At 37.7% G+C, this 27400-nt stretch overlaps 1 protein-coding gene across 8 annotated transcripts in view; it reads left to right on the top strand.

Annotated features, from left to right (window-relative positions):
* The window catches only part of UNC79 (unc-79 homolog, NALCN channel complex subunit), a 257982-nt gene that overhangs the window by 80411 nt on the left and 150171 nt on the right, over window positions 1-27400 (top strand). For all 8 annotated transcript variants that reach the window (XM_082384436.1, XM_082384433.1, XM_082384434.1 and 5 more), the window contains exons 8-13: window positions 8105-8169; window positions 14428-14516; window positions 15138-15178; window positions 17366-17394; window positions 22823-23052; window positions 25041-25212. In XM_082384436.1, coding sequence (XP_082240562.1) covers window positions 8105-8169; window positions 14428-14516; window positions 15138-15178; window positions 17366-17394; window positions 22823-23052; window positions 25041-25212 — 626 coding nt within the window. The remainder of the gene's footprint in view (window positions 1-8104; window positions 8170-14427; window positions 14517-15137; window positions 15179-17365; window positions 17395-22822; window positions 23053-25040; window positions 25213-27400) is intronic.

Genomic DNA, 27400 nt, shown 5'->3' with positions numbered 1-27400 from the left:
CATACAGGACATTTCCATCACCCCATAAATATCTCCTAGTTTTATTTTCAGTCCATTCACCATAGGCAACCACTGATCTGCTTTTTGTCATTATAGACTAGTTTTGTCTGTCCTAGGATTTCATATGAATGGCATCGTATAGAATGTACTATTTTTGTGTCTGCTTATTTCACTCAGCATAATGTTTTTAAAATTTATCCATGTTGGTATACAAGTAGTTCATTTTTTAAAATGTTGAGTAGTAATGCATTGTATGGCTGTATCACAGTTTATCCATTCACTTCTTGATGAACATTTTACCTATTATGAGTAAAGCTATAAACATTCATATAAAAGTGTTTTTATGAAGATATACATTTATTTATTTTGATAAATACCTGGCAATGAAAATGCTGGATTATATGGTGTGTGTTTAATTTTATAAGAAATGTCCAAACACTTCTTCAAAAGTGGTTGTACCATTTTATACTCCCTCCAGAAGTATATGAGAGTTCTAGTTCTATATTATTATCAACACTTGGGATTGTTGGTCTTTTTAATGTTAGACATTCTGATGGCCAAGTAGTAATATCACATTGTTTAGTTTGCATTTCTCTGATGACTAATGATAATGAACATCTTTACAGGTGCTTATTGGCCATTTGTATACATATATTTTTGAAGTTCTCAATTAAATCTTTTGTTCATTTTTAAATTGGGTTGCTTGTCTATTATATGTTCAAAATAGAAGACTTTTTTCAGATATATGTATTGTGAATATGTTCTTTTAGTCAGGGGATTTCCTTTTCAGGTATTTCAAAGAGCAAAATTTTCAAATATTGGTAAATTTCAATGTATCAATTTTTTTCTTTTATGGTTCTTTCCTCTCCCCTAAGGTTATAAGGAAATTCTCCTAAGGTTATAAAGAAATTCTCCTGTGTATTATTCTAGAAGTTTATACTTTAAGCTTTTACATTTAAGTATATGATCCATTTGGAACTAATTTTTGTATATGGTGGGACGTAAGGGTTGACTTTTTCCTGTAAGGATATCCGATTGTTCCAGTTCAATTTGTTGAAAAAATTACTCTTTCCACGTTGAATTACCTGGACTGTTTTGTTGAAAACCAATTGACCACATATGTGTGGATCAATTTGTAGACCCCATATTTTATTTCATTGTCTGTCCTCTCACTAATATCACACTATCTTGATTACTATAGTTTTATAATAAATCTCGAAATTATGTAGTGTAAATCCTCCAGATTTGTTCCTTTTCAAAATTGTTTGACTATTTTAGGACCTTTGCATTTTCATAGAAATGTTACTATCAGCTTGTCAGTTTCTACAAAACAGTCTGCTTGCATTTTGACTGGGATTACATTGAATATGTGGTTTAATCTGGGGGAGAATTGACCTCCTGAGAAAAGACTCAATATTGAGTCTTCTGATCCATAAACGTGGCATTTCTAGCCATTTATTTAGGTCGTATTTAATTTCTGTTAGCAATATTTGCTAGTTTTCAGTGTACAGGTCCTGTAGATATTTTGTTAAAGGTATTCCTAAATATTTTATGGGTTTGGGTGCTATTGTAAATAGTGTTTTAAAATGTAATATTCTACTTGTTTATTGACATTATTTATATAGAGATATAATCGATTTTTGTATATTGACTTTTATATCCTTCAACCTTCCTAAATTCACTTATTAATTTTTGTAGCTTATTTGTAAGTTTATTACGATTTTCTGTATACATGATTATGCTTTCTTGCAAATAAAGATAATTAAAACTTTTTTTCTTCTAATTTGTATGTCTGTCTGCCTGCCTACCTGCCTGCCTGCCTCCCTCTCTCTCTCTCTCCCTCCCTCCATTTCTTTCTTCCCTTCTTCCGTTCTCCTTTTCTTTCTCTCATTGCGCTGGCTCATATCTCCAGTTCAGTATTGAATAGAAGTGCTGAGAGTGGATATCATTGTTTTTTCCCTTCATCTGTAGGGGGAAAGTGTTCAGACATTCACCATTAGACATGATGTTAGCTGTAGGATTTTCATAGATGCTTTTTATCATATTGAGGAAGTCCTCATCTATTCATAGTTTGCTGAGAGTTTTTATCATGAGTGAATGTCAATTTTGGTCAAATGTGTTTTCTCCTATTAGATGATCATATGACTTCTCCCCTTAATTCTGTTAATAAGGTGAATTACATTGATTTACTTTGCAATGTTAAACCAACCTTGCATTCCTGGGATAAATTCCACGTTGTTGGCTATATTATATTGCCAGATTCAATTTGCTAATTTTTTGTTAAGTGATTCTGGCCCTGCATTTATGAGAGATGTTGATCTAGTTTTCTTTTATTGTAATGTTTTCATCTGGTTTTGTTTATAGAGTAATGCTGGCTTCATAAAATGAGTTGGAAAGTGTTTCCTCCTCTTCTATTTTCTGAAAGAGTTTATGTAATATTTGTTTTATTTATTCCTTTAATAATTAATAGTAAATCCATCTGGCCTTGGGGCTTTCTTTGTGGGAAGGTTTTACATTTTGAATTCAAATTAATAGTTATGGGGCATTTAACTGTCTACTTTTTATTGAGTTGAATTTTGTAATTGTGTAACCAAGTTTTTTGATGAATGTGGGCATTTTATCCAACTTATCCAATTTATTGGCATGTCTGCAGTATCTGCAGTGATGTCCTACCTTTCCTTCCTGATATTGATAATTTGCTTCTTCTCTATTTTTTTATTCATCAGGCTACATAGGGGCTTATCAATTTTATTGAACTTTCCAAAAAAACCCACAGCATTTGGTTTTATGATTTTCTCTGTTGGTTTTCCATTTTCAATTTTATTGATTTCTGCTTCTATCTTTATTATTTTCTTCCTTCTACTAATATTTAATTTAATTTGCTCTTTTTCTATCTTATTAAGTAGAAGCATGAATCATTTATTTTGGACCTTTAAAATTTTCCAAAATAAGAATTTAAAGCTATAAATTTCCCTTTAAGCATTCCTTTAGTTGCATCCTACAAATTTGATATGCTGTGGTTTCATTGTATTTCAGAACAGAATATTTTCTAATATTCCTTGTGATTTCTTCTTTGATTTATGGATTGATTAGAAGTATATTTTTTTAAATGTACAAATACTTGGTGATTTTCCAGGTATATTTTTGTTATTTATTTCTAGTTTAATCCTATTGTGGTCAGAGAACATACTTTATTCTATCACTCCATCTGAATCTTTGGAGCTTACTTTATGAATGAGAATATTGTCTTAGTAAATGTTGCCTAGACACTATGTCTGTTCCACAGTGATTGAGTGGAGAATTCTATAGTTATCAATTAAGTCAAGTTGTTGAGAATGTTGTTCAAGTCTTCTATTTTTATTGACTTTTTTTGTCTGCTTGTTTTATCAATTACTGAGAGAGGATTGTTCAAATTTACAACACTAATTATGGACTTATTCCTCCTTTTAGTTCTGTTAGTTTTGCTTCATGTAAATTGAAACTCTATCTTTAGATACACACATATTTATGACTGTTTTGTTATCTTGATGAACTGACATTTTCATCAGTGTGAAACATCCTCCTTTGTTCCTGGTAATATTCTTTGTCCTGGAGTCTACTTGTCTGAATTTATATAGACACTCCAGCTTTCCTATGACTAGCATTTAAATGGTATAAGTTTTTCTATCGTTTACTTTTAACTTCTTTACCTTTATATTTCAACTGTGTTTCTCACAGGCGGCATATATTTGGTCATGCTTTTTGAAAACTTAAATCCTATTTGACAATCTCTGTGTTTTAGACTATTTACATGTAATGTATTTATTGTTTAGGCTATTTATACTTAGTGTAATTACAGATATGGTTGGGCTTGAGTCTATCATCTTGTGCTTGTTTTCTATTTGTCCCATCTATTCTTTGTTCCTTTTCATTTCAATATCTTGCCTTCTTTTGGTTAATTTTTACTATTCCATGTTTCTCTTTTTAAATTGTTAGTTATACCTCTTTTTAAAAAGAATACTCTACAGTTCTACAATTACAATATGCACCTTTAACTTCATAGTCTACCTTCAAGTAATATTATACTAGTTTACACGTAATGCAAGAATCCTGTGCACTTTCATTTTCCCCTTCCCATCCTTTTAGTTTTTTATCAAATATTTTACTTCTATATATATAGAACGTTGTTTGTAGTTATTCACTATATTTATCATGCCCAGAACTCTTTATGCCTTTGTGTAGGCCCTAGCATCCATCTGGTATCATCTTCCATCAGCCTGAAGACCTTCCTTTAGCTTTTCTTTTAGTGGAACTCAGGCAGCAATGAATTCTCTTATCTTGTGTTTGTCTTCAAAGAGTCTTTATTTCATATTCATTTTTGAAGGATATTTTCACTGGGTCTAGAATTATAGGTTGACAGTTTTTTTCTTTCAGCCTATTAAAGATGTCATTCCATTGTCTTCTGGCTTGCATTGTTTCTGACGAGAAACCAGTGATCATTCTTATCTTTGTCCCCCTGTAAGTAATGTGTATTTTTTTCCCTGGTTGTTTTTAAGATTTTTCTCTTTATCATTGGTTTTCATCAATTTGATTATAATGAGTTTTGGTGTTATTTTCTTTGCTTTTATTTCGCCTAAGATTCATTGAGCTTCTTGGATCTGTGGGTTTATAGTTTTCATCAAACTTGAAAAAATTTGGCCATTGCTTGTTCAAATTTTTGCCTCCACCCCCACCCCCACAACCTTGCTTCTTCTGGGCTTTTAACCACATGTGCTGTATATTGCCTGATATTTTCCCACAGCTTACTGAAGCTCTATTTATTTTTCTTCCAGTACTTCAGTTTGGATAGGATCTGTTGTTACATCTCTGAAATCACTGATCTTTTCTTCTGCATTGTCTAATCTTCCTTTAAGCCCATTCTGAGAATTTTTAATTTTTGATACTGTATTTTTAATTTTTAGAAATTCCATTTGGTTGTTTTATTATGTCCTTCATCTCTGTCCTCATTGTGTTCATGTTTTACTTTGAATATGTCTATAATAGCTGTTTTAAAGTCTTTGTTTGCTAATTACCTCATCTCTGTAGTTTCTGGGTTTGTTTATATTGGCCAATTTTTTTTTCTAATTGTGGGTAATATTTTCTTGGGTAATATTTTCTTCCCCTTTCAAATATCAAGTTATTTTTGACTGGATGCTAGACTTCATGAACATTACATTATTGAGTGTCTGGATTTTGCTGCCTTCCATTACAGTGCATTGAAGTTTGTTTTGGCAGCCAACTTACTGGTGGATCAGCTTGACCCTTTCAAGACTTGTTCTTATATTTTCTTAGGGTGAACCTGGGCTAGCCATTTCCCTAATGTTAGTTTAGCCCAACTACTAAGGTGTGACCTCCTAGAGTCTCAATTGAATATCCCAGGTTTTCACTGAGTTCCCTCCACTCTGGCTGGTTGAAGCTCAAATATCTCTCAGCCCTGTATGAGATGTAGGAATTATTAAGCTTACAGATCCCCCATAGTTGTTCTCTAAGCAGCTTAATGGAGTTTTGCCTTACACATGCTCAGCTTAGTGTAAAGCCAAAGACCCAAAAGGATTCCTACTCAGATATCTGGAGCTCTTTCTTTGCATAGATCCCTCTTCTTTGATACTCTACCCAGCAAATTTAAGCCACTTTGCCTTTCTAAACTCTGTTTTTTTGTCCCCTCAACTCAATGAAACCACCCTACTGTGCATATCTTTCTACCTCTAGGACCAAGACCTGGAACTTGCTTCCAGGAAGAAACCAAGAGTAATTGTAGGACTCACTTCATTGTTCTTCTCTCAAAGGTCATTATCCTGTACTACCTGTAGTCAAGTTTCTTAAAACAGTTGTTTCATGTATTTTTCTAGTTTTCTAGTTATTTATGGTGAGAGGGCAAGTCTAATACCAGTTACTCTGTCATTGTTGGAAGCAGAATTCTTGTCTGCCTTGTTTATGCTATATTTTTGTTTTTATTTTCAAATAAAAGGAGGTCTGTCCTGAAAATATTTGCCATATGGTAAGGTATGTAGATTGTCCTTGCATCAGAATCAACTGTGTTGCTTTTCCCAATTACAGATACCTGGGTTTTGAGGTTCCAGGCATCATATTTTAAAAACCTTTACAGGTGATTTTTGATACACAACAAAAACCAATAATCACTGGTCTAGTAAGCTTAAATCTAGTGTGACTTCAGTGAACTTAAAGGAGGTATTCTACAACCTGTGCTTAAGTTAGTGACACCCTGTAAAAATAGAATCAAAAGTTAGAGGAGTAGGACCTCCTAGATATCCCCACCATCCACATATAAAGCATTAATTTCTGGCAGAGCAGGAGTTTTTGGAGCTCTGATCAAGTGCTATGGCTGTTTCACGTTCTAATTTGTTTGTACCTGTGCCATAACAGTTGTTATGTAGTTTAAATATTACTTTTATCTAAAAATGTCATGAACTTTTTCTTAATATTTATAAAGTGATCTGCAAATATTCTCATAATACATGGATTCAGAGATGGTTAGCAGATTTCATCTTGTATGCCAACTCTGTTTTGATTAGTGGTGACTTCCTGGAGCTCAGTGTTGAGAAAGATTTTAAGGCCAGTTCTGGACTCAGCAGGAAAGAATGCTCTTATGGATTAGTGATACCTGTCATGAGTTTGGGATTGGAGGAATGGGGTACACGTTCCATGTATTTGCAACTTCTGTACTGGTTGAAGGCACTCTTTCTTCTCTAGATTTCTCTAATTACACAAGAAAACTTGTTGCTACTCTATCTTGACTTTTCCACATGTAGGAAACAAATATGGAATGTCTTTATTAAAATTATTTCTTCATTCATCCATTCCTTACTCATTCATTTCCTCTTTCTCTCTCTCAAAAGATATAATCAATATGATATTATGTTATTATAGTAGTAGTTCTAGTCTGTACTTCTTTTTAAATGAATAGACCCATTGTGGATTTTTTTTAAGGTCACGGTTCTGTTGACCATATTTTCCTGAATTCCAAATCAGACACATAATCTTATTCCTGGCCTAACAATAGGATAGAAGAATTGAAGTTGGGACACTCTTAGAAAATTTTATAAAATGTTCAGAGCACAAATTAGGCTCAGATCATTAATAACAAATATTTTTGAATTATAATTAGACATGTAACTAAGAATATCTTCTCATCTGCAGATTTTTATATATTAGGCCAACCATGGTCCTATAGGATTAGAATATGGTGACTTAGAAAAATGTCCTACTTTCAAACATAAAATCCTATTACATTTTTTTTTATATGGTAGAATATTGTTAGCTAAGTGCCTTGGGCTACAGAATCATCTGGATGATGATAAGTAATTGTAATTCTCTTTCTGATCTGTCTCAGATCACTTGGTTCTTGTCCTCATTCTGTGTGTATACTGTGTTGAGGAGTTGGGTATTAGCAAACTAGCAGAGGTTTAGACTGTGGGTAATGTGTGAGAGAGATGCATTTCATTTGGGCAAGAAACTCATCTTTTCAGTCTCCACATTTAATGGGGATGGGTGGGAAATGGAATGGTAGAGGTTGCCTTACACTCATTTCAGTTATTATTAATCTGAAACACTTCCTGGTGCCAAAAATCTAGATGTTTAGCATAGTATACTATAGTGAAAAGAGCACAGTTTTGAGAACCAAGAGATATATGTTCTAGTCGCAGCTTGTCATTTACTAACTCTGTGACCATAGCAAACTACTTAACCTTTTAAATTTTAACTTACACATAAAATGAGGTTAATAATCTGCTGTATCTATCCCACAGGGTTGTTGGGAGGATCAAGTGAAAACATAGATGTAAAAACTTCTAAGAATTTACTAATGGTATATCATTGTGAAATAATATTATGGTATTGGGTATGCCACCTTATATTAGCTTGTCTCTCCCCATGGGAAAATGGATGGGGTTGTTATATCTTTGCTTAATTTAAAAATACTTCATAGATTGAAAAAAAAATAATTATTTTAGGAAACCTTCTGATGATGGTTCTATTTAAGGAAAACTAGTGAAGTATCTGCTGTGTTTTTCCCAGGGCACGAATAATGTCAGTGAGAAATACTCATCAGCTATGCTTTGCTTTACAGCTTGGAACCCCATCCACTGCCAGCACACTGAATGCCACAACGCAATTAACAAACCAGCTGTGAAGGTACTGTTTTATTAGACATGGTGCTATATTATATTGTCAGTGGTCAACTTATCAGGAGCAAATTGCTGAATGAAATGGAGATTGCATCCTTCTCTGTAAAGCAGAAGGCTGTACTCTGTGGTCATCTCAAATTACTGTACTCTACTTTGATCTGACTGTACTCTGGTGGATTGGTTCAAGACAGAGCATTGAATAGTGATATCTGCAGATTTGGCTCTGAGTTCATAACCAAGTGCTGTGGAGAACTGGGCTAATTATCAGAATAATCCTGGTGAAACACTTACATAGTCCTTGACTGATTTCTGTCTGGGCTAATAAACTCAGGGAGATGTACTTTGGCCCTGTTTTCATGTGTTTGCTACAAGTTATGAGTGGTCTAGTGTGTGACTATGTGAATTCAAGAGTCGTAGGACAAAAACAGAAAATTGTTAAGTCTTAGCTCAGATCACAGATGTGAGTTAGTTAAAATGACTGAGAGGTAGTTGGACAGCAAACACATGGAAAATTACAATGGAGGTAAGGGAACAGTGGTTTAGAGAGATCAAGTCACTCTCCTAAGGTCACTCAGACAGAACTAGGTACCTTGACTCTCAGCTTTATTCCTTTGCTACCACATCTAATTGGTTCTGTCCTGTTATAATCCCGAATCTTTGAAGTTGAAAATTGAGAAAAATAATCACACCACTTAACAAAATTACTTATGGTATATTTGTCGGATACAACACTTGGCTGGAGAGACCTGTGTCTGGATTTACAAGGGTTAATTTTTATATTCTGAGGAGTGGGATTTAGGTCAAGTGATTAGAGTTCAAGTTGCTTTTTAGAACCTATTGTCAAGGAAGTTTGCCTCTCTTGTTCTATAGAGAGGTAGATTGTAAAGATTATCAAATAATAGAAACATAACACTCTCATTTTATAGAAACAGAGTAGAAGAGGTAAAATGAGATAAAAAATATAAATATAAATGGAAACAAAAAGAAATCTAAATGGAATAAAGCATGTATTTCATATACCAAAAGTGGCACAGGAGTGCCAATTATCACATTGTCATCTAGATATATCTTACCAACAAAGGACATCCTTATATTATTATACTTGATCTCTGCTTTTGATGAAAGTAAATTGAATGAATTTATGATGAGAAAGAGCAGGTGAGGGTAACCCACCAATGGAAGCTTAATCCTCTCCCATTCTACGATGTGTACTCTTCCTCTGAACTTCCATAAACATTTGGGGTTCAAAGGTACTTTTCTTTGGTGTGAGGACATTTTGAGCTAAACACAGGTGAGTTCCTATATTATTCAGCTTAATTCTTCACAGTGGTGAGACTTTCACAATTCCCGTAGTTTCTATATCTGTCCTTTCTTCTTTCTGCCTAAGTTACAATGCCCTCTTTTCGTTCACCCAGACATCAACAGAAAGGAGGTACTGAAAATCTGTTTAATTTTTCCAGTTATTTTTTCCTTGATTTTATGTCAGACTGCATTCTCGGGAGTCCTCTGACTTCCTGATTAGTAATGGTTTTTGGCTTCCTTCCCACAGAAGTCATCATGAATTAGAAATTCTCCCTCTCTTTAGGCAAACAGCCCAGTCTACTCCTCTGGCCTGGCCTCACTTTTCTCACAGGCTGTTCCCTATAGCCAGTCCTCCAGGATAAGCCAAACCATCCCACTTTCTGTCATTTTTTAATTGAGGTAAAATTCACATAACATAAAACTAACCATTTTAGAGTGGACATTTCAATGACATTTATCACATTTACAATGTTGTACAACCACTACCTCTATCTAGTTCGTAAACGTTTTTCTCACCCGCCCCAAATTTTACTTTCTCAACCCCAGTTTTCTTAAAGGGCTTCCTTTTACATTTTCACTCTATGCTTCCCAGAAAGGGAATATTCTTGTTGACATTTCCTGTGCAGGGGCTGTTTTTGCACTACCACAGGTCCGGCTCAGGGTTGTTCTTTCTTTACAATCTGAGCACTCCACAAACCCACCGAAGTATGAGCATATGACATGTAGATCAAGGGTACCCAACATCCAGATGCTTACAGAATAATGTTAAATGAAAAGGAAATTATGAAGTGTACAGTATGATGCAAATGTAGTTTAAAAATTACATGTATGAATTTTATATTCATCTTCATAGTGAACACCAACCAGTAATTCTCATCAAAATGTTACCAGTGATTGCATTGAGATGGAGGGTTAATGAGTTATTTAAATTTTCTTCTTTCCTTTTCTTCATTTTCTGAAGCCTCTACCTTGGGCATGTATTATATTTGTAGACAGAAAATAACTATTTTTAAATGTAACAGTCAGATATGAACATATTAATGTGGATGTAAACTGACCTGTTCAGTGTGGAACAGGATTGACACTACTAGCCACAAATCTGAAGGGTCATGTTAATTCATTTAACATGTCAGAGGTCAACTAGCTAAGCTTTAATGACTCTTTATAGTTCTAACATCCTAGGAGTTTTTCCTTTGGGATGGAATGAAAAAATATCTTTACGTGACGGAGGTATCAATGACTCATTAGAAATGAGAGTAAAGTAACTATACTGAAGAAGAGGTCTACATGCAGTGCATGGGAAAAACTCAGGGAAAATAGATTTATTTTCACAAAAAGCCTAATATCTCCATAATAGTGAGTTATACCTCTTGGCAGTAATGAACCAAACTTGGGTCTGCTCGCCTGTGTGCAGTAAAGCCAATCTACTGATACTGGCTTGTGGTGAAGGAAAGCACAGCATTTATTGTAAGGCGCCATACAAGTAGTCTGGGACAGCTAGTGCTGAAAACACCCAAACTCTCTGGCGGGCAAACCATTTATAAAGGCCAGGTGGGGGCGGGGGGGAGGGGTCGCAGGGTCTGTGAGCAGCTTGTGCACAATTCTCCAATTGGTTGATGGTGAGGTAACACGACGATGTCAGAGGGGTTAACATTATCAATCCTTAGGTGCCAGTAGGTCTGGGGGCTACAAAGTGCTCGTGATCATCAAGTAGTTAATTTCTTCCATTTAGTGGTGGTTTTAGTATCCGTAAAACAACTCGGGAAATGTTTATCAGATACTGTTATATAACTAGGTATTTCGGAGAGGAGCTACAGCAGAGGATATGGGGGAAGGGTCTGTCTCGGGAAGGCCCCATAAGGTCCTGCTCAGTTACATAATGATTTGCCAAATAGAAAAGCATTATATATATATATATATATATATATATATATATATTTTTTTTTTTTTTTTTTTTTTTTTTTTTTTTTTTGCAGTAGGTTACAAAAAAGTACTTTTAAGGCAAGAGCCAAAAGTTATGATAGGATCCTAAAATGAAAATATGTTGGAAATTATAGTTCATTATATCCCACTCTGCTTTTTGGTTTTACTTGGTCCTATTTGAAAATCACTTTATGAAATACTTGAATCCCAGATAATTAGCTAACACAGGAGTCAGCAAACTATGGCCGCAGTTAAATTTGGCCTGCTGCCTGTTTTTGCAAGTAAAGTTTTATTGGAACACAACTGTGCTCTTTTGCTTACATATTGTCTCTGGCTGCTTTTATGCTACAACAGCAGAGTTGAGTAGTTGTGACAGAGAACTTACGCCCCATGAAGCCTGAAATATTTACTTCCTGGCCATTTACAGAAAGTTTGCCAATCCCTGATTTAACACACCAGAAAGTAGTTATTCACTGTACCAAAGGAAGCATGAAACTTACCTAAGGAAAATTTTCACACTGGGCCTTTAGCACCAGGGAATATATAATTTACAGATTTTGATGGTATAATTATTTAAATTTAGGAATTCTAACTCTTATTTCCCCAACCATTGAAACTCCTAAGGGTTTTAACTTTAAACGACAGGCTGCTTGGGTCATAAGTTTGGTTCATTTATCCCCTTCAAATCAATTAAAAAAAAAAAAAGCCAAAAGAAAAGGCAGAGTGAAGTTCTAGAAGAATTTGTGTACTAGGCATGTTAACTGCATACTCAGCTGTAGCATAGATTGATTATTTCTTGAAGGGCAGGAACAGAATTCAAAACGACTTTGGGACTTCCCTGGTGGCGCAGTGGTTAAGAATCCGCCTGCCAATGCAGGGGACACAGGTTTGAGCCCTGGTCCAGGAATATCCCACATGCCGTGGAGCAACTAAGCCCGTGTGCCACAACTACTGCCTGAGCTTTAGAGCCTGTGAGCCACAACTGCTGAGCCCGTGCTCCACAACTATTGAAGCCCGTGCACCTAGAGCCCGTGCTCTGCAACAAGAGAAGCCACCACAATGAGAAGCCCGTGCACCGCATGAAAAGTAGCCCCTGCTCACCGCAACTAGAGAAAGCCCACGTGCAGCAACAAAGACCCAACGCAGCCAAAAATAAAATAAATAAAAAATTTATTAAAAAAAAAAAAAACCACTGTGGTGGGACTTCCCTGGTGGCGCAGTGATTAAGAATCCACCTGCCAATGCAGGGAACACAGGTTCGAGCCCTGGTCCGGGAAGATCCCACATGCTGCAGAGCAACTAAGCCCTTGCACCACAACTACTGAGCCTGTGCTCTAGAGCCCGCGAGCCACAACTACTGAGCCCACGTGCCACAACTACTGGAGCCTGCGCACCTAGAGCCCGTGCTCCGCAACAAGAGAAGCCACTGCTATGAGAAGCCCGAGTACCACAACGAAAAGTAGCCCCCACTCGCCACAACTAGAGAAAGCCCAACCACAGTAACGAAGACCAGCGCAGCCAAAAAAAAAAAAAAAAAAAAAGGACTTTGGTAAGTCATAGACATTTAAACCAATGCAAAGTACAAAATTCATTTTTTACTAGTCATTGAATGTTTTGTCCATTTGATTTAAAACATCCAGATATTTGAAATATCCTAATGATCAACTTAAGATTAATACTTTAATCTCTGTACTTACACTAATGAAAAAGGCGTAAATAACTCAAAACTGAACAGAGCACTACAGGGTTAAAAGAAACTACAGTTCATATGTGGAAGAAAAAAAATTACCTGAAGTTGAAAGTTGGATATATAGAACTTATTCCAGAGTAAGAAAAGTGAATCGCTCAACGTTAGATTTAATGCTAAGTTTTCTGAATGAGGTCTGTCTTGAGAAGCAAAATTCTCTACTGCCAGCATTTTGGTAACAGTTATGATTTTTAAATCTTAATAATACATTTTCCTTTTCCCGAAGAGAGATTACTGTGTTTACTGCATTAAAGAAGGAGTTACTATATGAGTAATACAGAAGCAATTTGAGCAGCCACTCAACAAGATGATTTTTTTTTTTTTTAGTTTATTTTTGGCTGTGTTGGGTCTTTGTTGCTGCGCGCGGGCTTTCTCTAGTTGCGGTGAGCCGGGGCTTCTCTTTGTTGCGGTGCGCGGGCTTCTCATTGTCGTGGCTTCTCTTGTTGCAGAGCATGGGCTCTAGGCACGCAGGCTTCAGTAGTTGTGGCACGTGGGCTCAGTAGTTGTGGCTCGCAGGCTCTAGAGTGCAGGCTCAGTAGTTGTGGCGCACGGGCTTAGTTGCTCCGCAGCATGTGGGATCTTCCCGGGCCAGGGCACGAACCTGTGTCCCCTGCATTGGCAGGTGGATTCTTAACCACTGCGCCACCAGGGAAATCCACAAGATGATTTTTTATCTTTATAGAATGAGGGTGGATTTCTTTTTCTAAAATAATTAATTAATTAATTAATTAATTTTTGGCTGCATTGCGTCTTCATTGCTGTGCGCGGGCTTTCTCTAGTTGTGGCAAGTGGGAGCTACTCTTCGTTGCAGTGCGTGGGCTTCTCATTGCGGTGGCTTCTCTTGTTGTGGAGCAAGGGCTCTAGGTGCACGGGCTTCAGTAGTTGTGGCTCAGTAGCTGCGGCTCACGGGCTCTAGAGCACAGGCTCAGTAGTTGTGGTGCACGGGCTTAGTTGCTCCGCGGCATGTGGGATCCTCCCGGACCAGGGCTTGAACTCGTGTCCCCTGCATTGGCAGGCAGATTCTTAACCACTGCGCCACCAGAGAAGTCCAGAGGGTGGATTTCTTGACACTATTTGTGACTTGAATTGCAAATAACAGGAGAAATGAAAAATCACAGCAGCCACATTTAAACCTCCAATGTGGGAAAACAGTTATAGGTTGAATGGGTTTTACTGAAAATATTTATTCTACTTTGCTTTTGAAAATCTATTATCGAAACATTTGTACGCTTGATATAGGGAACGTGATAAAACAGGACAGGAGAGTTCATTCTGTCTTTTCATGTGTTTCAGATGTGTATAGACCCCTCCCTGTCTGTAGCTTTGGGTGATAAACCACCCCCATTGTATCTCTGTGAAGAATGCAGCCAGAGGATTGCAGGGTAGGTATAAGAAAAGAAAATAGGGCTACAATGAGAAGAGAAGAATAATCACTTCGACTTAAATTGGTTATGTTACCTTCATTTTACACTAGCCTCTCTGTTTTTTTAAAGGTTAGTTTGTCAGATATTTAATATATATCAAGCTTTCCTTTGAAAAGATTTCAGCTTTGAAAAATTGCAGTATTTCTCTCCATGTGACAAGAGAAAGCAATTCCACTTAATAAAGCAGCTCCACTTTTCAAGTGACCCTGTGAAAAAGGCCACAGAGAAAAATAAAAGAAAGCTGTGGTTTTCAAACATGACATAAAATTCATATGGGTTTTCTATGCTTGTTCGTTTCACAGAATCACACTCAGCTTTGTACAAATCATGCTGTATTTTGGTTGACTTAATTAGCATCTGGAAAGTATCATTTAAAGATAACTGAATATGATGAAATGCCTATAATTTATAATTTAGATGGAATGCATTAGACATTTAAAAAGTTTATTATGATAGTGCTCTTAATTACACATCCTTTATATTAAAAGCCTTTTAGCAATAGTGTGCAGCTTATAAGCATTCATGTGGAAGGATAACATTGCAACAAAGTTCAAAAATGAATTCTGTTTTTCTTTATAGGGACCACAGTGAATGGTTGATTGATGTTCTTCTGCCGCAAGGTATGGCTTACTTCAGAAGGGATGAATAATGAGTAATCATGACTAATGGCACCGTTGATTTTTCTCCTTTTGTACTGTTTTATTTTACAAAGACAGCAACCAAAGTATTACTTTCTGTGCATATTCACTGATATGAAGCATGATATCAGTCTTGCTTGTAATATACCCACACATTTAATAATGAGGGAAGAGGTATCATCTCCACCACAATTAGAGGTAGGTGTTGGAATTAGGATTCTGTATGACCAAAGCTGGATTCTGCCTTAAGGGGTTTTCTGTGTATATAACAGGTGTTGCCAATGATACGTTTGCTGTGCAAGTCAGAAAGGAAATAAGGAACATCAATGTGGAGAGCATCAAATAACGGGTCTTTCTCCTGCCACGGTTACCAGCTCTGTGTTTTTAGGGAAAATTATTTAATCGCTCTGAGAGTCAGTTTCCCCTTCAGTAAAATGGGGATAAATATATCTGACCCATCTCAATGAAAAGACGAGATTGTAATGCTTGCAGTTTGTTATAGTTCTGAAAGCTGTGCCTGATAAGTTGGCAGGTTGCAGACAGAGTGTTTCCCTACACATGGGGAAGCAGGTATTCCAGCCACCTAATTGCAGGATGAAATGACCAGGAAAAATACTTAGCAGAGGAAAGATGAAAAGTGGAAAAAGCTGGGGGCATACTGAGCACAGATCAGGCACCCAGGAAGAACTTGATGTATAACTTCAGAAGTAGATAATAAAAGAATTTTTATGAAAGGCCTTATTTAAAAAGAAATGTAAAAACCTCATGTTAACTAAATTCGGTAAACACTTTTTTCAAAACTTAAGGTCTTTGCCTGATGATAATTATACTCCTTCTTTGTAGTCTAACTCTTAATATTAGGTTATCTTAACCTGAAGAAATAAATTGTTTAGTGAGTGCTCTGCATCTGTAAAATGGGTCAATAACGTCAGCCTCTATATCCTTTAAAGAGACATTTAAAAATTTTATATAAGAATATCTGTAAAAAGATTTGGGTTTATATGGGTAAAGGTAACCTTTTTTTCCCCTTAAATTAGTGAACTTCCAGTGCTCCGAGGTAAAACCCATAGTCAAGTTCTAAACTACGTTTTAAATCTCAGATATGGTGCTGAATTCTGGCCATCATCTGCAGATGATATTCATCTGTGGAAGAAAACTGATAATAACTTTTCATTATTTATCCAGAGATGTGACCCATTAACCTCAGGTTAAGATAAACTCCAAGATATCAAACTGTTAAATAACCATTAATTATACAGAATCAGTTTTAACAACTGAGTTGTTAATTTCATTGATTTGACATCCGCTAATTCATAATTTCCAGACAGAGTTTGGCAGACATTTATCTTTGATCTTTTTAATAAATTGTGACATAGGCGTTTAGTCTATTTTTTGAGCACTTCCTATTTCAGGGGAAATGATAACAGATTCTTGGAAAAATTATTTTCAATTACTCTCAAGCATCAGTTTTCATGGAAATAATTGGTATGCCCACTGAAAAGAGTTTTTATCCATTTATTAAAGTCAATCCTGAAGTACTAAAGTAATTTGACAGCCTTACTCCAGCTGGCCAATCCATGGGTTTGAAATTGCTTTCTCTTAAATAAGCCTGCAGCTGGTTTTGTACTAGTTAAGGACTGATGTAAGTTGATAGTTTGAGTCTAATTCATCCAAGTTATTAAGTTTTTTTCTATAGTTCTAATATAGAAAATCATCTCCATGGTGAAACTCTAAGTATATCACATCAACTCAGTGTCATAGCATAATGGAAGAACAGTAGACAGGGAATCCAGGGACATTTGCTCCAGATTGGCCTGTACCATTGATGGCCTGTGTGACTCTGAAGAAACCATGTAACCCTCAATTTTGTTCTCTGTCAAATGAGGGGGTGAGGTTAAAGTTATTTGATCTGAATTCTAAGTCATGTCTGAGAAGATTGAATTATTTCTAAGAATAGGTGAAAATATTTGCAGCCTCATTAAACATACCACAGGTATTTTTAACCTCATTAAACATATGTAGATGACAGTTTATGAGAGAAGGGAGAAGCTCTTTTGGCCAAGTCTGGAGGTTGTGTTACTAAGCTTGTTTTTGCTCACCTTGGTGGCTGCCCTTATATAAAATGGGCTCTCTTTCTTTGTTGATATTTTGTGTACCTTCCCCTTACAGCTGAAATATCTGCTATATGTCAGAAGAAGGTAAGAGCAAACCATCTGTGTGGTGGGGCATGATTTGCTGTGTTTGTATGTAAATTCATTCATTGACATCTGCCTCATTTCTGCACCATGGTTTCCCAGTATGTACATGTCACTGTATTTGTGAAGGGGGAAAGGAAATAATTCAGCATGCAAGATTGCTGTGTCTGGATGGTCTCTATTTACATTTCTGCTTTTGCTTACCCATCTATGCACAGTGTTTTTGAAAAGTAATCTTAAATAAAAGCATATGTGTAACTCTGGGATAGAAGCCTAAATACAAAAAGGTTTGAGTGACAATGCAATACATGCAACTTAACTTTGGTAAAGGATGATCGTGTTTGCTAAAAGTCTTTACTGTTTGGAAGTGGAATGCAAATAGTCTAATATATGTGTGTCAGAAACATACCCAGAACAAGTATATATGGAAAATATTAATTTATATGTAAGTTGAATGATATCTCTAGTTAACGATTCCACTTTCGAATAGCCACTGTTCATGACAGTTTCCCTAAGCCATTTCCATCTTCTTTTCTTGCTCCAGTTGTTGAAAAGTACAAGAGAAGGTAGTATGGTGTCATCCAAAGAACTCTGGACTAGTTGGTTTTGATACTTGGGTTCTGGTCAGCTCTATTCCCACCTAGCTATGACACTATGTACAAGTCATTTAAGCTTTCTGGGAGTTGGTTATGAGTGGATAACTTTGGAGGGCTGTTTCAGTTATCTATTGCAACCTAATAAACCATCCTGAAATGTACTGGCTTATAACAACAAACATTTATTTGATCACAATGCTGTGGATCGGCAGTTTTGCCTATGCTTGCCTGGGTAGTTCTCTTGATAAACTCCTCTAGGCTCACTCATGTATTGACATTTGCAGTCATTTAGTGGGTTTGCTGGCAACTGGTTGGTCCCAGATGACTTTACTCCCATGTCTGGGGCTTCAGCTGGGATGGCTGGAATGGTTGGGATGACAGGGGTGTCTGGCCCTCCCTCTTTCCATTAGGTGTCTCATCTTCCAGGAGGCTAGGCTGGATTTGTTCACAAGGTATCAGTGTTCTGAGAAAGTGAGAGGGGAGGTTGCAAGGCCTTGTGAGCCTGAAGCTCTGTAGTCACACAGCATCACTTCTTTTTTTTTTTTACAATGTTAAATGTTATGTTTTATCACATTTACGATGCTGCGTTTCCAAGCATTATACTATAGAAAGGAGAACACTCATTACTAATTTCTAAATCATAGTTTGTATCATATACCTTTTATTCTAACACAGCATCTCTTCTGCTGCATTCCATTGGCCAAAACAAGTCCAAAGGACAGCTCGGTTTCAAGGAGTGGGGAAATAGACTCCTCCTCTTTATAGAAGGAGCAGCAAGAATTTTGTGGTCATATTTAATGTACCACAGTCTACCCCCTGGGCATCATTACTTACATTCTTTCCATGTGCCAAATACTCTCAGCACCTTATAAGACCTCCGAAAGTCTTACCCATTTATGGCTTCAGGCTTAAAGTCCATTGTCTTATGATCTGCATCTGGTCTGGTCACTGATGAAACCCCTCGGGTACGAATTTTCTTGAACCAGAGACCTGTGAACTAAAAAGGCAAGTTACATACCCAACACAAAATGTGAGACAGGGATTGGATAACAGCAGTAGACCTCTGTTCAGAAAGAGGAAGGGGAAGCAGATAGCTGTTACTAGTCAATAGCAGTTCTGAACATGTCAACAGTTCCTCTGTCTTTAAGGAATAGCAAATGTGCCTTGATTAGGATCTGATTTTGCTTCCTGGGAATAGTTTCCTAATTCATTTCTTTCCTGGGATCTTTGCTCCACTTTCTAAGACATCTTTCCTTTATAATAAGAAATGGCCCATGTTGCAGCTGAGTAACCCTCTCAGTCTGCTTCCTGCATGTAGAAGTTGGGGTTCCATAGACCTCTTTTCTTGTTGAACTGTGTCTGTCCCGTTTGGTCTGCTGGTGGTGCTTTTGCTAGTATGCCTCTCTTTAAAACTTTGTGGATTTTCAATGAATCTAATTGGGGTTCAGTGCCCTCAAAGCCACATCTATAATTCTTTTTGAGTATAGAAATGCCTTCTATACTTTGGGCATTTCAGCCCTTAACATTATTGGAAGCCCTGTTCTAGCTGAGAGGCTCAACTGGGCATTGCCTTACCTAGCTTTCTGAAGTTTTAACAAGGGATCATATAGTCATTCAGCATACGTTTGATTTCATTTTTATTCCAAGGCTATTTCCTACTTTGAGAATCTTTTACAAGCTGGAGAGACTAGGATGAGAAACAGTTTTCTTTCTAAATTGGCATTTCCTGGCTCTGGTGTTATACGTAACATGCTTGACACCCAGGGTGGATCATTTTTTAACATTCCCCGCCTTTATATGACAAAATTATTTTCAGTAATAAGGTTAAAATTAGCACATTTTTATTACTTATCCTTTAATAAATGTTGTGTTTTATATGAAAGTTAATTTGGAGAACTTTCCTTAAGTTCCTAATAGATCAGAATTGTTTGAGCTTGCTTTGGGCAAAGTTTGTGTCTTTCAGTACTACATATTCCTACATTTGAATAGTAGGTTTGAGATAAACATCAAGATTGTATCAAATACAGCATTGTAAATCAGCTATACTTCAATAAAAAAATAAATTAGAAAAAGTTTGTATCAAATAAGCATCAAGAGACAGATGCTTTATTTCAATTCTGCTGTTCTATGAGACCACTTGGAATTATTTATTTATGTTTAAAATTCAAAGCAGTGAAACAGAGTGGCTAGAGCGAACCTTTGAATACATGCCCAGCTGAATCTGAACCTAAGGGAAATCTCTCTAATTTACTTTTGAAATGAATGCATGTAGCTGAGTCCACAGGGTTTAGGACTGATTGTGGCTTGGAAATATATTATTAAAACTTAGTAGGAACCACAGCAATTGTTTAGAACTTTGACCAACCAGAGGTTATTTAGGGGCAAAGTATTTTATTGCTGATATTATTTAGAATTGATGGCACATGGGGATAAGGCAGGTTGACTTTTAGTTGATAGTCCAGATACTAACATACGCAGTATGTCCAGATACTACCTAAGAAATCACTCAAAATGTAGCAGCATGAAACAACAACTATTTAATTATGTTTACAGATTCTGAGGGTCAGGGATTTGGACAGGGCACAGGCCACAGCCTATCTCTGCTTGATGATGTTTGGGGCCTCATCTGGGAAGACTTGAATAGTTAGGGGCTGGAATTATCTAGAGGCATCTAGATCGTATGTTTGGGCTCTGGGATGGGGTGACTTGAAGGCTGGGCTTAGAGTAGAGACTTACACATTGCCTCTCCATGTGCCTTGGCCATGGCACAGTTCTGAGAAGAGTATCCTGATGAGGAAGCTTCTGAAGAGAGAATATTCTAAGACAGCAAGTTGGAAGCTGCATGTCCTTTTAGAATTTGCCTTGGGAGTCATGTGAGTATCACTTCTGCCATGCTCTCTTGGTTGAAGCAGCCACAGCCCATCCAGATTCAAGGCTCATGAAAGCATATCTGAGGAACTAAACCAAAAGAGCCTCACCCACAGCTGGACTTAATTTAGATGAGACGACCTTGGACCTCCAGCCAGGAATTTGCATGTGGGAAGAATGTAAATAATTTGTGACCAGAAAATAGGATTGGAAATTGTAAGCCTTAAACGTTGGGACTTTATTATAGCTAATAACTACCCACTAAACCCATATCCACATCCTATTGTTTATGTAACAGTGGGAATCCCAGAGGAACAAAGACTAACTACAACTGAAAGGAAGAAATAAACACTAACAATATACTCCGATATAATCCACCCTGCTAGTGATGTGGTTTGGTTTGGTTTGGAGAAACCCCAAACCAGTAAGGATTCATGTGCTTCCAGAATGAAATTTAGTATGTGAAAGAGAAAGAAAAGGCACAAAGCAGGAAAGATACCTCACTTGGAGAAGTCAGGGCTGACTTGGATGCTGAAGAAGACTTGGGCTTCAGATGCAGAGGAAGCACACTGTATTTTAACAAATAATTTTCTAAAACTTGTTAATAAAAGGGAAAAAAGATCATAAAAAATTTAAACTTGCTTTTATGATTTATTGACCCGAGTCCTGTTCAGAAAATGAGATTTCCCAGCACTCGTATCCAAAGCCTTGTGCTAAAATCGAAGTGGAACAAGCCTTACTTTGAAATGGTTGTTCCGATAGGCAATTCAATACACTATCAATGTTTGGATATAGGTTTTGTGCTTGCCTTCTTCCTTCTTCTGTCTCCACACTTCCCAAGATATCTGTCATGGAAGGTTCTCAGTCTTCCCCAAGCCCTGAGTTCATAATGGCTTAGGATATTATTTCCCCTATTATATTCCATCTTTTAAAAAAATTTTATTGGATTATAGTTGATTTACAATGTTGTGTTAGTTTCAGATGTACAACAAAGTGATTCAGTTATACATATAGATATATTCATTCTTTTTCAGTATGTTCCATCTTAATAAGCTCTATTGAAAGACTGAAATGCTCTCTTGACACAAGACATTGATTATGTGGTGGTGACATCTCTAAAAGGCTTGGGCACAGTTTTGTGCAGAGGTCAGGGATATTTCCTGATTGCTCCTCAAATTGCATTATGTGGGCGCTGCCTTTCTCCCCTGCTTCTTGTCAGGGCAGCTCTGATAATAAACCCCCCTGAGCTTCAGAATCTCTCTTATACTCCACCACTTTTCTCACTTCATCTGTTGACTCCTTTCCTCTAGTTGATGTCAGCCACTGAGTCTGTGAATGGTTCTTGCTGTGTTTTGAGGTTCCCGTGGTGTCCACTGACATATTCTCTAGGTCTTGATAGAAACAGTGCCGGTGGGGATGGACAGGCCAGCTTTGGGGTCATCAGCTCGGTGCAGCACAGCTCCCTGCCTGTCCTTGAATGCACCAAGGACAGATGAGCTGCAGTGGAAATCGGCCCTTTAGGTGGTGGATAAAATAATTTTGAAAGTTTATTTTAGGGGTTAAAATTGTTTGTTTCTGACTCTGATGTGCCGTGATGCATTCTCTCTGGACCACAGTTTTAATTTTTTTCATATTTCTGCTGAAAACTCTTGAAATGCTAACTTGAAATAATCCAGGAAGCCCCCCATGCCCCATGGCTGAGGTCACTTTACAGAGGACTTTTCAACACAGTTTCACTCATATTTAGAACGTTTCTACCACTCACACTAATAGAAACCACTTCTCACCTTTATTTTTAACTATAGCTGAAATCTCACTGGTTAGAGATGACCTGCATTTTGGAAACTAGTGGCACTTCAGAAATGTGCTGCCACTTCCAGTGGCCCTTTAAGTTTCCATTTGTTCCAATTAGTAGCCAAATTTACCTCAGTGGTGACTTTTAATTGATTTCACTCTTTTTCTTCTAGAACTGCAGTTCCCACGTTAGGAGAGCTGTTGTCACCTGCTTTTCAGCAGGGTGTTGTGGCCGTCATGGAAACAGGCCTGTTCGGTACTGCAAAAGATGCCACTCAAATCATCACAGTAACGAACTGGGGGCTGCCTCGGAGACCCACCTCTATCAGACCTCCCCTCCACCCATCAACACTCGGGAATGTGGTGCCGAGGAACTTGTCTGCGCCGTGGAGGCCGTGATTAGGTAACAGCTTCATTAGAAACTTACCCTGAAAACACTGCCTTTGCTTTGAGCCACCCTGTTCACATTGAGATGTGCAAATTTATTTATTTATTTTCATTTAAAAAATTATTTATTTATTTATTATTTATTTTTGGCTGCCTTGGTCTTTGCTGCTGCACGCGGGCTTTCTCTAGTTGCAGCGAGCAGGGGCTACTCTTCATTGCGGTGCGCGGGCTTCTCATTGCGGTGGCTTCTCTTGTTGCGGAGCATGGGCTCTAGGCGCGTGGGCTTCAGTAGTTGTGGCGCACGGGCTTAGTGGCTCTGTGGCATGTGGGATTTTCCCGGACCAGGGCTGGAACCCATGTCCCCTGCATTGGCAGGCGGATTCTTAACCACTGCGCCACCAGGGAAGTCCGAGATGTGCAAATTTAATTCAACTTCAAGTGCCCTCAGCCGGGCAGCTCACCTTCCACAATGTTGCAATGACGATGTTTTAATTCATTCATTCAACAAATATTTTTATGTAATGCCAGTTATGTGCCAGGCATGTATCAGACACTTGGAAGACAGAAGAGAGTAAAATGTAACCTCTGCTTTCAAGTTACCCATGTAGGGACTATAAAAACAGAAGAACGAAATTGCAGTCCAGTATGGTGAGCACAATGCCAACACAGAGTCGGGGGTATTAGGGGAATGAAGTGGAGGCGCCAGTCAGAGTGAGGGGTGGGAATAAGGCTGTCCCAGACATGACTGATAGCAGTGAGGGATGGGAGAGCTCTAGATAATTCGGTACTGGAGTAAGCCAGAAGGCTATGGAGTAAGACAGGGGCCTGATCCTGCAGGCTTCTGGCTTTTTCTCCTTCTGTCACACACAAAAAAGGAAGCTTTAGAAGTGATAACCTCTAGATTTGTTCTCTTTTTGTATAATATGCACTGAGGCAAGATTTTTAAAAATTAAGAAACAATATTAGAATGCAAGTTTTAAAGCTAGGGACTAAGTCTTCTGTTTCTCTTATCCCAGTGGCTGACACATGTAGAAGTGCAATAAATGTTTGCTAAATAAAACGTTACAGAAAGTTTGGAAGTAGAAAAAAAATCAGCCATACTGCTGTCATCATCATCACTTTTGCACATGTTCTTCTAGGTTTATTCAAATGCATACTTTATTTATATAACTGTAATCACAGTGTATCCACATTCTTTTAGATGTAAACTTATACCATTAGCTCTTTTCCATGTTGTGTATTTCCACATTTATCCTTTTTAGTGCATACATAATATTTATCTAGATTATTTTCCTCCACCATTAGATATTTCAATTTCTTCCTTTTTTTTTTTACTGTTAAAAATAACTCTGATAACTATTTTTGTGTATAGTGCTGTTCCTATATTTTTTTTCTTAGGGTAGATGACCAGATGTGGTTGACTGGGTCAAAGGGTCTGAATATTTTAATGGTGCTTGATACATTACCAAACTGATTTTCAAAGAGTGTATATGAATTTCATACATCACTGTATGAAACTGATAGTTTTTGCTACACCCTTGCCAACATTGGGTATTATTTTTTTAAATTGTCATTTGCTTAGCAAGTTGAAAAAGGAGTCTTCGTTGCTCACTGTCAGGTCTTTGAATACTAGATATTAAATATTTTTCCATCTGGGTACCAGTTCCTCAGTCTTTCCTTGTATTATGCATTTGATGTCCACACAGCTTCATATTAGATATAGGAGAAGCATTGATATCTAGTGGGATGGTTGGTGAACTAGAAGCCAGAAGGCATCAGTTCTGCTTGATTCTAATTGATTGGAGGAAGTAGCCTCTTTGTGCCTCAGTTTGTTCATCTTTGAAATGGGGATGGAGTAGAAAATAGTAAGGAAATTAGGCTCCTTCCAATTTAAAGGAGAGCAATGAGTGATGCTTGAGTACTCATGAAGTAATTGCTCTGAATAGGTCATGATCTCGAATGTGTTTTTTGGCAGTCTAACTTGAAATCTGTCTCCTTTGGCAGCTTGTTGAAAGAAGCCGAGTTCCATGCTGAGCAGCGGGAACATGAGCTCAATCGCCGGCGGCAGCTGGGCCTCTCCTCTTCCCACCATTCCCTGGATAACGCTGACTTTGACAACAAAGATGATGATAAACACGACCAGCGGCTACTCAGTCAATTTGGAATATGGTTCTTAGTAAGAAAAGAAGTTAACTCTTCTCTGCTTTCTTATGTTTCATTCCAACATTGCGCTGATGAGGAATTTCTTCTGTTCTTTTTAAAGAAGTAAATAGTAAATAGTGAAAAATTAAACTTAGCATAGGGACTCTATACTCTAGGACAGTGACTGCACATTGCATTTACCTGGGAAGGCTTTTAAAAAATGCCATTGCCCAGATTCCACCCCAGAATCTTGGGAACTTTTTAAAAAGCTCCCTAGTTGATTCTAATGAATAGCCAGGTGTTGAAACCTACTGTGCCAGACCCTAAACTGTTGGAAATGCACAGTTTGACAATAAACAATTGGGAAAGTTGCTAGGGTATATTGTGAAATATTGGATTCAATATAATTTACAGATCATTCATCCCATCGACATGAAATTTTGCTTGAAAGTTCAGTCTCTGTGGAGCTTTTTGTGTATTTACGGCAAGTCTGCAATACAGCCAGAAAAATTATAGCCAAACCAACGCAAGGAATTTGATTGCTATTGACTGATTCAACTGCAGTATTCATTCAGTAAAGATCAAACATACAGATCCAAAGTTCCAGGCATGCTGAGTTTGCCAGTTCTGCAGAAAAGCAGACTTTTGTTTTTGTCCATTGGAGACATGGACTAAGTCTCCAAAGTGATACATCTCTTTTATGCTTTCACACATTTTTTTGGTTTTGTTTTGCTTTGTTTTGTTTTACTAAATTGGGGTTTAATTGTTGATTTCGCATGTCTTGCTCCTAGAACTTATTATCTAATGACATACTGACTACTATTGTGAACTCCTGAAGGCAAAGATAGTGTTTTACTTATTTTTTGTATTCCTGAATGCTACTTCAGTGCTTAATAAGAGATTATTTCAGAATGATTGAATTACTAAATGATGAGCAGTTTTGGAAAGTCTATTTATAATGTGGTGAACTGGAGGGGCTCTAAGGTTTCAGAATTATTACTGATAGGAAATTCTTGGCTAAATCTGATCATTTTAGAACTGAAATGTATATAGATTATTTTTTTACTGAAGATATTTATGAAATTTCACTTTGTAGACTTAACTTCTTAAAAGTATCTAGTGCAGATTATGTAACAGATTTCTTATATGGGAAAAGCTTATAGGGAGGTGCAATCTTGAGGGGAAATTCTTACAGTCCATCTCTCTCTGTAGAGGAGAACACAGTTTCCAGGCTAAGTGGTCCTCCATCAATTTTAAAACTGCCCATTTTACCCCTTCATTTTTCTGATGAGGACAGAGAAGCCCAGAGAGGCAGTTCAACTTGCCCACAGTCACTGCTAACAACCAGTTAGTAGCAGAAGGTGGTTGGGACACAGCTCTAGTCCCAAACTCTGACTGAGGGGCAGAGAGTGCCTGATTCAGCTTCTTCTGAAGGCCAGTCTTGGACTTCTTAACATACAATTCCTAATAGCCAAAAGGAAAGTGTACATTTAAAACTTTGGACAGATCGGAACCAAGATGGCGGAGTAGAAGGACGTGCTCTCACTCCCTCTTGCGAGAACACCAGAATCACTACTAGCTGCTGGACAGTCATCGACAGGAAGACACTGGAACTCACCAAAAAAGATACCCCACATCCAAAGACAAAGGAGAAGCCACAATGAGACGGTAGGAGGGGCACAATCACAGTAATATCAAATCCCATAACTGCTGGGTGGGTGACTCACAGACTGGAGAACACTTATACCACAGAAGTCCACCCACTGGAGTGAAGGTTCTGAGCCCCACGTCAGGCTTCCCAACCTGGGGGTCCAGCAACGGGAGGAGGAATTCCTAGGGAATCAGACTTTGAAGACTAGTGGGATTTGATTGCAGGATTTCGACAGGACTGGGGGAAACAGAGACTCCAGTCTTGGAGGGCACACACAAAATAGTGTGTGCATTGGGACCCAGGGGAAGGAGCAGTGACCCCAGGGGAGACTGAACCAGACCGACCTGCTAGTGTTGGAGGGTGTCCTGCAGAGGCAGGCGGTGGCTGTGGCTCACCATGGGGACAAGGACACTGGCAGCAGAAGTTCTGGGAAGTACTCCTTGGTGTGAGCCCTCCCAGAGTCTGCCATTAGCCCCACCAAAGAGCCGAGGTAGGCTCCAGTGTTGGGTTGCCTCAGGCCAAACAACCAACAGGGAGGGTACCCAGCCCCACCCGTCAGCAGTCAAACGGA

This window comes from Balaenoptera borealis (assembly GCF_965194805.1).
Source record: "Balaenoptera borealis genome assembly, chromosome: 3".
NCBI lineage: Eukaryota > Metazoa > Chordata > Mammalia > Artiodactyla > Balaenopteridae > Balaenoptera > Balaenoptera borealis.
Note: the sequence above shows the minus strand (reverse complement) of the source record. Positions and strands in the feature narration are given on the sequence as shown.